This window comes from Giraffa tippelskirchi, chromosome 5, assembly GCF_054371585.1.
Source record: "Giraffa tippelskirchi isolate mGirTip1 chromosome 5, T2T-mGirTip1v1.2.pri, whole genome shotgun sequence".
In the NCBI taxonomy this organism is placed as follows: Eukaryota; Metazoa; Chordata; class Mammalia; order Artiodactyla; family Giraffidae; genus Giraffa; species Giraffa tippelskirchi.
This window is the reverse complement of record NC_137279.1, coordinates 216,422-230,330: the sequence shown is the minus strand read 5'-3', so window position 1 is coordinate 230,330 and position 13,909 is coordinate 216,422. Positions and strand designations below refer to the sequence as shown.

The following is a 13,909-nucleotide window of genomic DNA, read 5'->3' as shown; positions in this document are numbered from 1 at the left end:
AGCAAATTCTGTCCCATTTGAAGGATTTTTGAGCTTACAAGGCACCCACTGAAGTAGCCCGAGTTAAGGGAGGGTGTAGGAAAAGCAATTGCTAAATTCCAGGAGAATTTGGGCCAGGACACAAAGCCCGGCTGGGCACCCAAGCACTAGACCAGGAGAGCGGGTGACAGCCTGGCCGCTCACCGTCCCTGGGTGCAGGCTGCTGGCGCGTGGCTTCAGCCGATCCCGCCCCGGATCTGCTGGCGCGGGAAGGGCCACTGAGCCTGGAGGAGGCAAGTCAGGCCACCGGGCTCAGGGGCCCCAGGGGACGGTGGAAGGTCAGTCTCAGCTGAGACGGGGCCAGGCCGATAGCAGAGCGGGTGAGGAGCGCGTGACGGACAGGGCCTGGGGCTCCCAAGGCAGCAACGTTGAGGTGGGGCTGGACGTGGGTCAGGTGAGGGGGAAAGGGGAAGAGGCTCTCCTTGCCCACGGAGAGGAGTGTGCATCACCGACAGGCAGCCCCTGGCAGGGCCGGGGTTCAGGGCCCAGGAGAAGTCAGGCAGGGCTGGGGCCCCGAGAATTCAGAGAGCAGGCTGTCCCCAGCTTTGCTTCCTCTCCTGCTTGCGTCCTGTCCCGAGCCCTTCCACGACCCAGGCGCTGTGCTGGAGGCCGCAGACGCAGGCGTGCAAGCAAGTGCGAGGCCCCTGGGTGCTGGCTGCGTGGACCTTGTAATCTAGTGGGTTTAGCAGATCGTAATTTTAAAGCCATTGTGGCGTGAACTTCAACCATCTTCCCTGCCCCTTCACTCAACCAGCTGCCTCTTTGAAGAGAACCCTCATTCTTGGCTGGAAGTTCGACCTTGAATCTGACCCCCTGCAGTGGGCCTACTCCCTGCCCAGTGGGGAGGGCTTGCCACGTGGCTTGGGGGCAAGCAGACCCCCTCTGTAGGTGTGCTCACCGAGGCTGCCAGAGCCTGCCTCCCCCCAAGGGTGTTCACCCGCTAGAGGAGCCAGCAGCCTGGAAGCATCCTTGTCCACACATCACTGCAGCTGAGCTGCAGGTGAGCCCTGTCTGCCCCCAGACCCTCTGGGGGACTGACAGTGCCTTCTGCCCCCGCCCTGCCCCCCGCCTGCCTTCCCGACTGCTGGCGTCCGCTTTATCGGGGTTCTCAGGACAGACAGCTGGCTTGTGTTATGTGCCTGCTCCCTCCTGTCCCCTGCCTGTCTGTCCTGGTTTTAAATAGCTTATCTGAGCAGCTGGACGACCACATGGGCTTATATGGCCTGGGGTACACGTTCCCTTAGCCCTGTCCCTGGCACCTGCCAAAATAGCAGCCAACACCCCCTCTCCCCCTGCCCCCGCCACCCCCGGCGTGACTCCTGCGCACATTCCTCCCACTGCCGGGCCGAGGGCCTGCTTAAAGCCTGTCCAGCTCCTGCCCTCGCCCAGACCCCGCGAGGCGGAGCAGACACCACAAGACCCGTTGGTAGCGCCTGTTCTGGGTAAGACTAGGGCAGACTCTAAGAACAGAGGGGTGTCCTGGAGTGTGGGCCCTCTGTTCCAAGTCCCAGTGTCCACTCTGAGTGGGTGTCAGAGCTGGGGGAGGCCCCATTCCCTGGGGAGCTTCGCGGGGGGGTCTCGGAGATGAATCCCCGAGCCTAGTTTAAGCGACCCTCAGCCGGAGGCTGGAGACTTGGGTCTGAGTCACAGACCTCCCACTGAAGGCCTGGGGCGGGTGGAAGGTCTTGGGTAAACAGCTGTCCCTCCCTGGGTCTGTTTCCTCGTTTGTAGGATGGAGAGATAGCTGCCAGGCCTCTAAATGAAATGATGCTCTGGCCCTCGGGGAAACCCCCCTCCCGGTGCCTCCTCCCTCCAGGCGGGGAGCCCCTTCATGGTCCTGGGCAGGTCCTCCCCACTCCCCGGGGAGCAGAGCCGGGCCATGGGCGCCCACGCCAGTCAGAACAGTCCTCGTGGCCACATTCTCCTCCCTGGGGCTCAGAAGCTGTCGGAACTGCTGAGAAAGTATGCCTGCCAGGGGACCAGGGACCCCAGAGGCCCTTCCGGGCAGACGCAGGGCTGGGCCCCACCCCGGACAGGGTGCGGGCTGAGTGACGGGGAGAGACCCCTTTCCTGGGCGGGGCCCGGCTCCCTGGGTCAAGGTGTTACCCCTGAGTCCAGTGCCCCCACCCCAGAGCCCCTGCCCCCCTACCCCCCTGGGGAGAGCGCCTGCTGGAGCTCTGGAGGGGGAACAGGGCGGGGCAGGCCTGGAGACAGGCGTTTGGGGCTCATTCTTGTCCTGGTGCAGCTGGGAGGCCTGACCTCCTGAATTCCTCCTCTGACCTGGGTCTTCGGGCAGGAGAGGAATCTGGGAGGGTTGGTTGCCCAGGTCCAGCTCTGCGGGTGGGCCAACAGCTGCGGTCAGTAAGAGTCCAGCTGCCTGCCGGGCACAGGGCTGAGGGGTGGGGCCTCCGCGCTTCTGTTTCAGGGGTAGGTTAATTGAGGCGCAGAGAGGTTAAGTGACTCAGCTGAGGTCACACAGCAAAGCTGGGTGTTAAACCTGGCTCTTTGACAGCACGGCCAGTGTTCTTTCTGCCTTCTGTGGTTTCTGCTTTATTCCCCAAGAAAGGTGACCCTGGCCTTTTGTCTGTGAGGGCGACCTGGTAGGAAGGGCGGGTGGGGGCTTGGTGTGGGCCTGCCGGCCCCTCTCCAGGCTGGAGGCTCCCCCGGCCCCCCGCCTTCCTGCCACCAGCGCCTGGACATGATCTCAGACGCCTCCTCTGGGCTGGAAGCCCTCTCCCGGCCGACCTGCCTCTTGAGCAGCTCTATTTTTAGGAGCTCTGCTTTCAGGAGCAGGGGGGCTCCCAGGGCCATGCGGGGGCTCTGAGCCGGCAGGGGGGTGGGCTGCAGAGGAGAGAGCGTGAAAGTCGCACCCCAGGCTGGCCACCCCTTCCCTGGAGGCCTCCCTGCACCCCAGGGTGACAGACTCCTCGTGGGGCTCAGGCCCCTGGTCTGACTGCTCCCCTGGGGCTCCGAGCAGTGCTGACCTGCCAGTCCTCACGCACCCTGGGCTGGGGCCAGGCCCCATCTGGAGACCCTCTGGGGTGAGCACCCCCACCCAGGGGAGCCAGCTTCAGTCCAAAGCGCCTTGTTGCCAGCCCCGCCCTCCCTGCCCCCCTGTAGGTCCGCTTGCCCTGACCCAGCAGGGCTGGACGCCTGAGAGCAGGTTCAGAAGAGTCACTAGCCTGAGGCTGCCGCCGGAGGCTGCTCCCTCGGGGGCTGTGGGCAGGGCTCCGTCAGCACCGCTTAGCCTCAAAGGAGCTGCCTTGTGGCGGACACCATGCCACCTGCCAGAGCCGGAGCTGGCGGCACGCCTGCAGATGGCTGCCTGGTTGGGTCTCAGCCGTGATGGCGGGGCCTGGGGGGGGGCAGGTGAGGAGGCATCAGCATCCCGTCCAGGGCACCGTCAATGCGGCCTGAGTCACAGGTTGGCGGCCGCAACGCTGGGTGCAGCCTCCCCTTGGAGAAGAGGAAACTGAGGCACAGGGGCCAACGACCTTTCCACGGTCACACACACTGGGCGTGGAGCCCGTGTCCAGGGCCAGATCCGCCTCACAGCCACTGCTCTGGCCTCTCCCTGTCCTCACAGCAGAGCGACAGCAACACGCTTCCCCGTGTGGGACCCTGGGCTGCCTCCACACAGCCCTTGGGAGGGGGGCTTGGGCCTCGGCTTCTGTTCCCAGCGCAGCGTAGGGGACACCGTGGAGAAGCTCCACAGAGCTGGGCTTTTCGTAGAGACGGCGGCTGTGAGAGATGAACAGATCCCACACCCACCCAGGGTCCCCAGGGAACCACCACAGAGGCTGGGACGTGGGCATCCCCTCATCTGTGACCTTCCCCGGACTCCCCTCTGCTTGCACTCCACGTGTGTGGTGTGTGTCTGGGGTCTGGTGTGTGTCTGGGGTGTGTGGTGTGTGTGTGGTGTGTGTCTGGGGTGTCTGGTGTGTGTCTGGGGTGTGTCTTGGGTGTCTGGTGTATGCCTGGGATCTGGTGTGTGCTGTGTGTTTGTGACCGTGTGTGAGGGGGAGCTCCCTTCCATTAGCCTGTGTGTGTCTGGGATCTGCTGTGTGTCTGGGATCTGGTGTGTGCTGTCTGTGTGTGTGACCGTGTCTGCCCCACAGCGCTGACAGCTTTACAGACGGACCCGCACGAAGCGGCCCCACCCCGGTAACAGTAGGCCCTGGAGTTTGGCCCTGGGTGTCAGCTGACCCTGGCGGGTTCCTCTCTGTCGCTGAGCACTCCCGGGGGAGAGGACTGGGCAGTGGTCTCCCCTGGCGGGCAGGAGACTCAGAGCCCCCATCCAGCAGCCGTCCACGGGCATGGAGTCTGCAGCCTGGCCCTGCTATGATGGCGTCTCTGCCCGACAAGGGGGGCGCAAGCCCAGCACAGTTGGTCCAGGGCTGGGGGATGGCAGGCCTGGTGCTTTCCACAGAGCTGGGCAGCTGGCCCTCTGCCCACCCGGACCATCTCTCTCTGCAGAGGGAAGTGGAGGCCATGTCGGACGTGGAAGAGACGGTGGACGAGTATGAGGAGTGAGTTGGGGCGCTGGGCAGGGGCTGCGCCCGTCCGGGGCATGGGGAGAGCCGCACTCCTTGCTTCCAGCCCATGGCCTCAGGCTGCCCCAGGCAGGGGGCTGGCCATGAAGACCCCAGGGCTGGGGGATGGGCTAGGCGGGAAGCCGGGGACTTGGCCTCCTGAGAAAAGACCAGAGAGCTTCTGTGAGGACCCAGAGGCCACAGAGCCACCGTGCCCAGAAACCCATCCCAGACCTGGCATCACAGCCCTGGGGGCTGCCGGCCCTGCCCTCTGCCCTGTCCTGGGGGCCAGGGAGGGGGATACACTGCAACCGACCAGTCAGTCGTCCCTGGGGGAGGCAGTGCCCACAGGCGTGGCTTGGACCCCAAAGACCCCCCTCCTGGGCACTGAGAGTGCAGAACTGGGGGCTGGGTGCAGGGCTTGTGCCCGTGGACTTGGGCTGGGTGGATGGGGTGGGGGCGTGCAGACCCCACGGACCAGCACTGCGCCAGGTTTCCTGGGGAGGGGAGGCAGCTGAACGGAGCCAGGGCCGGGCTGGGCTGGGGGTGGGGGGCGGGTGGACGCCAGGACCCAGTGCGGGGGGTAAACGTCTCCGGGAAAAGGCGGTGGAGGGTGTGCGCGCGTGTGTACACGTGTGCGCTGTGCTCCTGACAGCGTCCCCCTCGTGTCGCAGGGAGCAGGAAGGTAAGCACACCCCGACTCTCACTGGGCGGGAGGACAGCCCGGCTGGAAACTGACTGTCTCTTCTCTCCTCTCTTGCGCTCACGCCTCCTCCCCGTAGCAGAAGCAGCTGCAGAAGGTACAGTGTTGGGGGGTGTCCAGGAAGCATCTCGCCTGTGGCAGAGTCCTGAGCTGGGGCCATGCCAGCTGTCTGCTCCACCGCCTGAGCAGGCTGGGGCCACCCCCTCCCAAGCGAGTGATGAAAATAGAAGCCCCCCCGCAGCCCTCTCACATGTTGGGTGGCCCCTCACCCACACAGGTCCTTTCTGGTCCCAGACACTGAGGAAGGGGCTCCAGGGCCTGAGTCTAGGACAGGAGCCCCCTGACCCTGTGCCGTCACGTCAGAGAACGAGCTGGGGAGGGAGGCTGAGTCAGACATGGGGCCCAGAGACGGCCCCACCACGGCGGCGCCTCCAGGTGCAGAGGGAGCTCCAGCCCCAGAGAGGCAAGCTTCCAACGAGAGGACTCTGCGCAGACTTACCCTGAAGGAGCAGACACGGAGCATTGCAGGTTTTGGGGCCTCCGGTCCTGCTGAAGCTGCCACTCCAGGAGCACTGTTTAGAAATGGTCTGCGGGCCGGTTGGGCCCCAGTTTGCGGCTTCTGGTTTAAACCAAGAACAGAGCGGCCCCTGTCAGCCACAGAGGTCCCCCCACATTCACTGGGACCTCAGATGTCACTGGGCCCTACACCTCCCTGCTCCCAGCCTGGCAGTGCAGGCCTGCTCACTGTCTGCTTCACCTCTCCAGAGCACGAGGAGGCGGTGGAAGAGGAGGCTGGAGACGAGGCTGAGGCTGGGGAGCCCAGCGCCGCAGGTGAGGCCCCTCCTGGAGCTTGGGGCGGCAAGGGCCCCGGTGCCGCTCCTGCGGCAGCGGGAAGGCCCCCTGGACTGTGCTCTGCAGCCTGGGCAGCCCCATGTCCAGGCCGGGCTCAGCCTCGTCAGTACACGCTGCGCCTGCTTCCTCTGGCCAGGCGGTCCTGGGCCCCGGGCAGGTGTGCGCAGGCGGATCCTGGACCCAGAGCCCTGCAGGGTCCCCTTGGCGGAGGATGTGTGTGTGTGTGTGGGGGGACGGGGGGCTACTGGCAGGGCCTTGAGCTCGGGACTGGGACCTTGACTCCTTTCTCATGTTCTGTTCAGAAGATGGAGAAGAAGAGGAAGGTCGAGAAGCTGAAGGTGAGGCCCGCTGGCCGTCGGGACACGGCGGGGAAGCCCCTCCTGCAGCTGTCGGGGAGACCCTGGGGGGTGGGGGAGACTCTGGGGGGGTGGGGGAGATACCTGGGGGGGAGGGGGAGACCCTGGAGAGGAAGGGGAGACCCTGGGGGGCACACAGAACCGTGTGTGTCTGCAGGTTGGGCTCCTCCTTCCAGAGATGGTGCCTTGGGGGTGCCCAGGGGGAGAGGGGCCAGGTTGGGTCAGGGCAGTGGTCACAGGCCTGTCTGTCCATGAGGTCTCTGCAGCCTGGGTGAACCACGGGAGGGTGGGGTGTCTGGGGCTGAGATCCCAGGCGTCGATGGTCCGTGGGGTGGGTCACTGCTATGGGCACTGTTGACCCGCAGCCTTCACAGGGGCCCAGGTGGCCCGAGTCACAGCTCTGGAGGGGGACAGCCGCGGGCCCTGGAGTCGTACCCATCAGCTTCCTGGTCCTGAGCTGCCTCAGGTCTGGGGGCGACTGCAGAGGCAGAGACTTAGGTGGGGACTCTGGGGACAGGACCCCAGGACCGTGTCCCCGACCCCTCCTCCTGGTGCAGCAGGCACTGCTGAGTGAGCGCGCTGTGTGCACTTGCATCCCCGACACCCCCTGAGCATCAGCCCTGAGTGCAGCCTGGGGTTTGCAGCCCTGCAGCTTAGTGCTCTGGCTGCTTCTGCAACCCCGGGACGGGAGGGTTCACTGGTGATGGGCAAATGGAGGCTCACGGGTGCCAGCTTATCAGGGGCACGGTGGGCCACATCCAGGCCTCCCGACCCCGAGTTCATGTGCTTTCCACCTCCAGATGGCCCAGTGGAGGAGTCCAAGCCCAAGCCCAGGTGAGTGGTGAAGGCCTGGTAGCAGAGGGCCGTGAGAGGGAACCCCCGGGGCAGGACTGGAGTGCACGTGGCACAGTGTGCACAGGCTGGGTGCTGCAGCACAGACCACCATGTACAGTTGTATAGGTTGTGTATTGCACAAGAGTCTCTGCTGGGTGTGTGGGGGTGGGGGGATGGGGCGGCTGAAAACCACCCACACTCCATCACCAATCCCTTGCTCTGCTACAGTTAGCACTATGTCCATCTAGAGGGAAAGGATAGACTAGCCATGGACCTGGGCGGACACCCTGTCCAACCCTACAGGAGAGCTGGGACAGTGTCTTTGGTGGCTGAAGGAGGACCTGGGGGAAGAAAATTTGGAGGAGCCAAGCAGTGAAAGCATGTCAGTCTAGGCATGTGGCTTCAGAGGGTCACGAAGGGCCACACAAGACGACTTGGTGCCACACAGGACACACATGGGACCTCTGGGTGCAGAGTGGGGCGCGGCTTCGGAAATGCCAACCCTGCTGGCTGATGGTGCCTCCCCACACAGTCCAGGAGATGCTCCAAAAGCAGCCCAGCCTGACCACCCAAGCCCCTTCCCATCCCCTCACTGAAGCAAACACTGCGGTCCCTTGGTTCAGGTCCCCACGCCAGAGGGCAGACAGGAAAGCAGGGCTCAGTGTCTCAGCCTGGAGTCCCACAGTGAGTGGGTGAGGGGTGGGAGGCCGACCACCGCCTCCCGGGCTCCTGGGTTCCACTAGGCATGTGGGTCAGGTCCAGAGCCAAGCCTCTCTACTTCCTGGCTGCATGGTTTTGAGCAAAACCTTATGTCTCTGAGCCTCCGCCTTCCTGAATGAGATGAGTGGTTTCTACTCTGGGTAACTGTGGGGATACATGTGGACGCTGTAGGCACCCCAGTCCTGAGCAGGCCTGGGGACCCTGAGTGGATACTGTGCTGGTGTCACCGCATGGGTGGCTGGGTGGCGGCCTTTCTGCAGGGAGGAGAGGGACCTGCCCACCCCCGGACGGCAGCCCCTCTGACCAGGGAGGGCTTGGTGCTCACCCCTCCTTCTGCCCACCAGGCCCTTCATGCCCAACTTGGTGCCGCCCAAGATCCCTGATGGAGAGAGGGTGGACTTCGATGTGAGTTCAGGCTCAAGCAGGGCAGCCCCCGCCCTACTAAAGACCTCAGGACCCCCCGGCTTGGGGGAGGACATGGGGTGAGGGGCACCGTGTCCGACAGCACCCTGGGTTCAGGCCCCAGTTGCTCCCACTACCCCAAGGCCACGCCCCTGCCCTGCGGGCGGGGTCGCCTCTGAGTGCCGCCCCCCCCCACCAGGACATCCACCGGAAACGCATGGAGAAGGACCTCAACGAGCTGCAGACCCTGATCGAGGCGCATTTCGAGAACCGCAAGAAGGAGGAGGAGGAGCTGGTCTCCCTCAAAGACAGGATCGTGGGTGTCACGCCCTCTGGACGGCTGGGAGGGGGTCCAGTAGGAGGCCCCAGGGCCCCGCCCCACGCTCTCTTCCCTCCCCCACCCACCAGGGCCGAGCGGAGTCGGCATCCCCGCCCCCACCTCCCGCCCTCTGGGCACAATCCCGCCCCATTGATGGAGGCCAGATGCGGTGACCCCAGAGCCCAGGCCTGGATTCCCTCTCCACCCCCCAGTCCCTCCGCCCCGCCCCGCTCCTGCTCCACAGGGCTTGGCCTCCACCTCCCAGCACAGGGTGGCGTCCACACCGGCGGGGCGGGGGCGGCGGGCACTCAGGGGCCGCGGCGAAGGCCGCCGGGCCCTCTCCGGGGACTGAGGTCCGTCCCCAGTGACCGCAGCCTTGCGGTCCCCCCGCAGGAGAAGCGGCGGGCCGAGCGCGCGGAGCAGCAGCGCATCCGCGCGGAGCGCGAGAAGGAGCGGCAGACGCGCCTGGCGGTGAGTGGCTGCCGGCCTCGGTCCGCGGGACCCAGGGTCGCTGTCCCGTCTCTGACAGCGGAGGAGACAGAGACGCAGCGAGTGTCTAAGGAAACGCCTCATCCCTGCCCAGCGCGCCCCCGGGAGCTGAGCCCCACCGCCCCCTCCTGCGCTGCTGCAGGATGGCCCCCACCGCAGGGCCTCCTGGCCTGGAGGGGAGCAGACCCTCGGGAATCGGAGCCCATCTGTTCAACCCCTCTTCTCCCGCCGGGCACCTCCAGCGCCAGGCCTGTGCCGGGCGCGCCCTCAGTGCCGGCCCAGACTCAGGGCGTCTGGCCTCCAGCCTCACCCACTCTCTCCCCGCGGGAACCAGGAGGAGCGCGCCCGCCGAGAGGAGGAGGAGAGCCGCAGGAAGGCGGAGGACGAGGCGCGCAAGAAGAAGGCTCTGTCCAACATGATGCACTTCGGAGGCTACATCCAGAAGGTGGGGGCCTCCGGCTCCTCCTGCTGCGGCACACGCGCTGTTGCGGGGGGGTCCCGGGAGAGAAATGCCCAGCCACCGCAGCGAGACCACGTTCTCACACCCAGACCCCCAGCTGGCTCTCGCTGGCTGGCTTTCCCTGGGCGGAGCTGCCGGGCTGGGGGCTCCAGGCCGAGTCCAGAGCACCAGCGCTCTTCCCATACCTGGCCCCTGGCGGCTGGTGCAGCCGGCAGGCCGGGTGCCATCTCAGGTCTGCCCGGTGTGGCCTCACGCAGCCTGGAAGCTGTCTCTCCATCTGTAGGATGGTATTAATGGTGCCATCTGCCTGCTCTGAGATGGTCAGACAAGCTACCCTGGAAAGCAGCTGAGTGCTGCCTGGATGCGGGCTGGTTTCCTCCTAGGGCTCATCCCAGGGCCTAGTGTGGTGCCCACCCCTCCATTCCTGGAGGGAGGGGGAAGGGAAGCTGAACTCTCTGTGCCCGGTGGACCGGGCCAGCCCCTGGGCCCTGCCTCCTGGCGACCCTCAAGCAGGGCCCTGCTGGCAGTTGGCCCTGCCCCGCCCGCACACGGGTCCTGGCTCACCCATGGCGGCTGACGCCTCTCCTCCGTGTCTCCGCTCTGTACCCGTCCCTCCCTCTGTCTGTCGCCTCTCCTGTCTTTCTCTGGGGCTCTTCCTCTCGCTGTCCCGCTGTGCAGGCCCAGGTAGGTTCCGGTCCTCAGGTCCTTCTCCTCTCATTCGGGGAGCCTGGGGAGGGCAAGGTGCCGGGCTGGAAGCGGGGTGTGGAGAGGGGGTGCAGTGTCTCCGGGGAGGCCGGGCGTTGCTGGCCTGGGTGCTGCAGGCAGGCCTCTTTCCCTGCCGGTCTGGAGGTGTGGGGAAGGCAGGGCTTCTCTAGCGCCCTCCCCCGCTTCTTACTCTCTCCAGACCGAGCGTAAAAGTGGGAAGAGACAGACAGAGCGGGAGAAGAAGAAGAAGATTCTGGCCGAGCGGAGGAAGGTGCTGGCCATCGACCACCTGAACGAAGACCAGCTGAGGTGGGCCGGGGCTGCACCTCTGGAGGGCGTCCGGCCTCGCATCACTGGGCGCTGCCGCCCCACTTTCCCGCAGGGGCTTCTCGGGCTGGCAGCACCCGGCTCCCTCTCCTGCCCGCGGGGCTCCCCAGCTCCACGTCCCGAGGCTTTGTCCTGGCAGTGCTGGCGTCCCACCTGCAGTGCTGGGGACTGCCCAGGCCGAGCCAGGGTGCGGGGCCTGGAGGCGAAGGAGAGCAGGGCTGGGGCCGGGTCAGGATCCGGATGCAGACAGTGGGGACCTTCTTACCGCCCACCCCTCCCGCCGACCTGTGCAGGGAGAAGGCCAAGGAGCTGTGGCAGAGCATCTACGACCTGGAGGCGGAGAAGTTTGACCTGCAGGAGAGGTTCAAGCAGCAGAAATACGAGGTGAGCGGCTGCTGCCCACACCCCGCCCGGCTGCTGCCCACACCCCGCCCGGCTGCTGCCCACGCCCCCACCCCCCACCGGCGGCCCACCCCCCCCCGGGGCCCTCTGTCTGCCCCCCATCCCTGCCCCCCGGGGCCTGTCTGTCGAATGGTGCTCCCGCCCTTGCCGGGGCTGGTGCTCCTGGAGCCTGAGGGTCACTGGGGCTGAGCAGACACTTCCCAGGGTTCCGGCCCTGAGGGCCCCCACTTCTGGCCTGAGTCAGCAGCTCAGCGCCCTGAGTCCAAGGGGAGGACCAAACGCACAGGCCAGGCCTCCTGTGGAGTAGGGGCTCACCAGCGATCTGGCCCCTTCACTCCCCCCATGCTCACTTGGGGCCCCAGTGTGGGTCCTGGGAGAGGTAGTGGGGTCCCTGCCGCGCAGACGCCAGGCAAGAGGACAGCTCAGCCCCACTGGCCCCGCCCAGTCCCCTCTGGGCGCCCCCACCTCCCCAGGCCACCTGGGTCCGAGCGGAGGGGGAGCCTGGGCTACTCTTCCCGCCTTTTCTTTCAGATCAACGTTCTCCGAAACAGGATCAACGACAACCAGAAAGTGTGAGTGTCCAACTCCTGCCCTCCCCCCTCCCGTGGTCTCCCGGCTCCTCCCCCCTCCTGTGGTCAGAGACCCCGTCCCCATCAGAGGCTGCTTCAGGCTGAGCCTCTGCAGGCAGCTCAGTGTACCCCTGCCCCCGTCGGCCCTCAGCACCCCCACACCCCCCAGAGGCTGCCCCCCACCCCCTGTCCCTCCTGACTGGGCCCTGCTTCCTGCAGCTCCAAGACCCGAGGGAAGGCCAAGGTCACTGGGCGCTGGAAGTAGAGCGGCACCTCCTTCTCCAGGACCTGCTCCTCACTGTCCGCTGCTGACCCACCTTCTCCTGCTCTGCACTGTCTGCACCCTGCACAGCCCCCCACCCCGTCCCCCGGCAGACCCGGAGCCGGCCGGCCCACTGGAAGCCGCATTTGCCCTCCCCCCCGCCCGCCCCTCACCCGGTCATAATAAAAGCACTGCGCCCCCCGCACTCCTGTCTGTTCTCTTCACGGGGAGGACGGTCTTGGCACCTGGCCCCCAGGGGCTGCGCAGAGCTCCCGTCGAGGCAGTGGCTTCTGACTCTGAGCTGAGCTCCCCGGGCGGGCACGCTCACTCTGGTCCACCAAGGCGCGTCTGTCGGTGACCAATTCTGTTTCCGGCTCAGCCAGGGCTTTGTCCATCAGGTCCCGTCTGCTGGAGTATGAAGCTCCGTGACCTGTGGGCGCAGCATTAAGCGGGAGCCATGTGGCTGGATTCAGGGCTGGAGTGACTTGAAGTCTCACACGGGGACTGTCGGGGAGAATGGCTTGGCACTTACCTGAAGGCAGCCCAGAGCCCCCTTTTGGTTCCAGCAAGGGAGGCCGTGATGAGCACACAGTGTGGACTGCCCCAGGGTACAGCTCTCAGTGTCCTCACTGTTTCACAAGAGCTGCCGCAGCTCGCAGACAAGCAGAGCGGCCCTTGACAGGCTGTTCTAGTTGTTCTGAGAAGTAGGCAGCAGGTTGGGGGACACTCCCCAGGCTTTGGATTAGCACCCCAACGCTTATCTTGTGTGTCATGGATGTACAGTTTGAAAGGTTTCTTTAGGTCTGGTAGTCCAAAGCTGGAGCTGAGACTAAGTTCGTTTTTATTGCCTCAAAGGCTGCTTGGCCCTCTTTACTCCAAGTAAGAGGCTCAAGGTCATGTCCCTTGTGTCTCAGGGGTTTCCCTGTGACCTCATAATTTGGGATCCAAATCGGACAAAACCCTGCCATTCCCAGAAATCCTTTCCGTTGTCTGCAGATCTTGGGTGCTCCCAAACCTGCAGTTGCTTGCTTTCTGTCAGGCAAGAGGTCCAGTTGTCCTTGGGAGAGGACAAAGCCCAGATATATGACTTGTTTGCATATCTGGGCTTTTTCCTGGGAGACCTTATATCCACATTTGGCCAAATAGTGCAGGGTCCTGACAGTATTCTCTAGATACTTGTCATATGTAGGGCTTGCCATGAGCATGTCATCCACATATTGGAGCAAGTCCTTCATCCAACATTAAGTTTCTAAGGTCTCTAGCCAGCGTTTCCCCAAACAAGGTAGGGGAATTTTTGAATACTTGAGGCAGGACTGTCCAACAGTAGTGTTGGACTGCCTGTATTTCCAGGACCTGCTATTCAGAGGCAAATAGCAGCTGCAATTCCTCTGCAACAGGAGTGCAGAAGAAAGCATCCTTCATGTCTAGGACCGAGAACTGACTGTGTTCTCCAGGAACAGTTGTGAGCAGAGTGTGTGGATTAGGCCCCACAGGGTGTAAGCCATGGACTACTTCATTAATAGCCCTCAAGTCCTGAAGGAGGCGATACTCTCCTGAGTTTGGTTTTTTACTGGGAGAATAGGGGTGTTATATGGAGACCTGCCAGGTCTGATCAGCCCTGTTTTTAAAAACTTCTCCAGAATTGACCGGATTCTCTTTTGGGCATCTTGTCTCAGGGGATATTGGTTTAAGTTAGGTGTTCCAGCATCATTTTTAGTGGGGTTTATATTGGTCTTGCATTCATGGCCTTCCCCAGTGCACCATCCGCCCACTCTTGTGGCCTTCCCTTGCAGTAGACTTCCGGGGGAAAGAGTTCTGCTTCCTTTTCCGGGGTTTCTGTGAGTGCCGCCTGTAGGCTCAAGGAGTGCTCCAGCGGACCTCTTATGTCAAGCTCTTCTGGTGAGATAGTTACTTGAGCGTTTAATTTACAAAGGAGAT

General features: G+C 64.2%; 1 protein-coding gene across 7 annotated transcripts; it reads left to right on the top strand.

Moving 5' to 3' along the window:
• The first annotated feature begins 1,425 nt into the window (after positions 1-1,425).
• Positions 1,426-12,176, top strand: TNNT2 (troponin T2, cardiac type). Of its 7 annotated transcripts, none has more exons than XM_081487240.1 (14): positions 4,531-4,568; positions 5,246-5,256; positions 6,040-6,105; positions 6,429-6,464; positions 7,283-7,316; positions 8,381-8,441; positions 8,638-8,754; positions 9,151-9,228; positions 9,581-9,691; positions 10,385-10,390; positions 10,611-10,720; positions 11,032-11,122; positions 11,672-11,712; positions 11,929-12,055. In XM_081487240.1, exons 1-14 carry the CDS (start codon positions 4,531-4,533, stop codon positions 11,972-11,974), a joined length of 846 nt encoding a protein of 281 aa, XP_081343366.1. In that variant the 3' UTR covers positions 11,975-12,055. The 7 variants fall into 7 exon arrangements, with proteins under 7 accessions (XP_081343370.1, XP_081343366.1, XP_081343365.1 ...); XM_081487239.1 differs by lacking the exon at positions 10,385-10,390 and adding an exon at positions 5,354-5,371 and having other exon boundaries at positions 6,432-6,464; XM_081487238.1 differs by lacking the exon at positions 10,385-10,390 and adding an exon at positions 5,354-5,371.
• The last annotated feature ends 1,733 nt before the right edge of the window (positions 12,177-13,909 follow it).

Excerpts from the sequence above, each read along its gene's own strand:
- TNNT2 (XM_081487238.1), top strand. The coding sequence starts at position 4,531 with ATGTCGGACGTGGAAGAGACGGTGGACGAGTATGAGGA. Across the intron at positions 6,106-6,428 it reads TGGGGAGCCCAGCGCCGCAG|AAGATGGAGAAGAAGAGGAA; the intron begins GTGAGGCCCCTC and ends TGTTCTGTTCAG. Across the intron at positions 6,465-7,282 it reads GGAAGGTCGAGAAGCTGAAG|ATGGCCCAGTGGAGGAGTCC; the intron begins GTGAGGCCCGCT and ends TTCCACCTCCAG.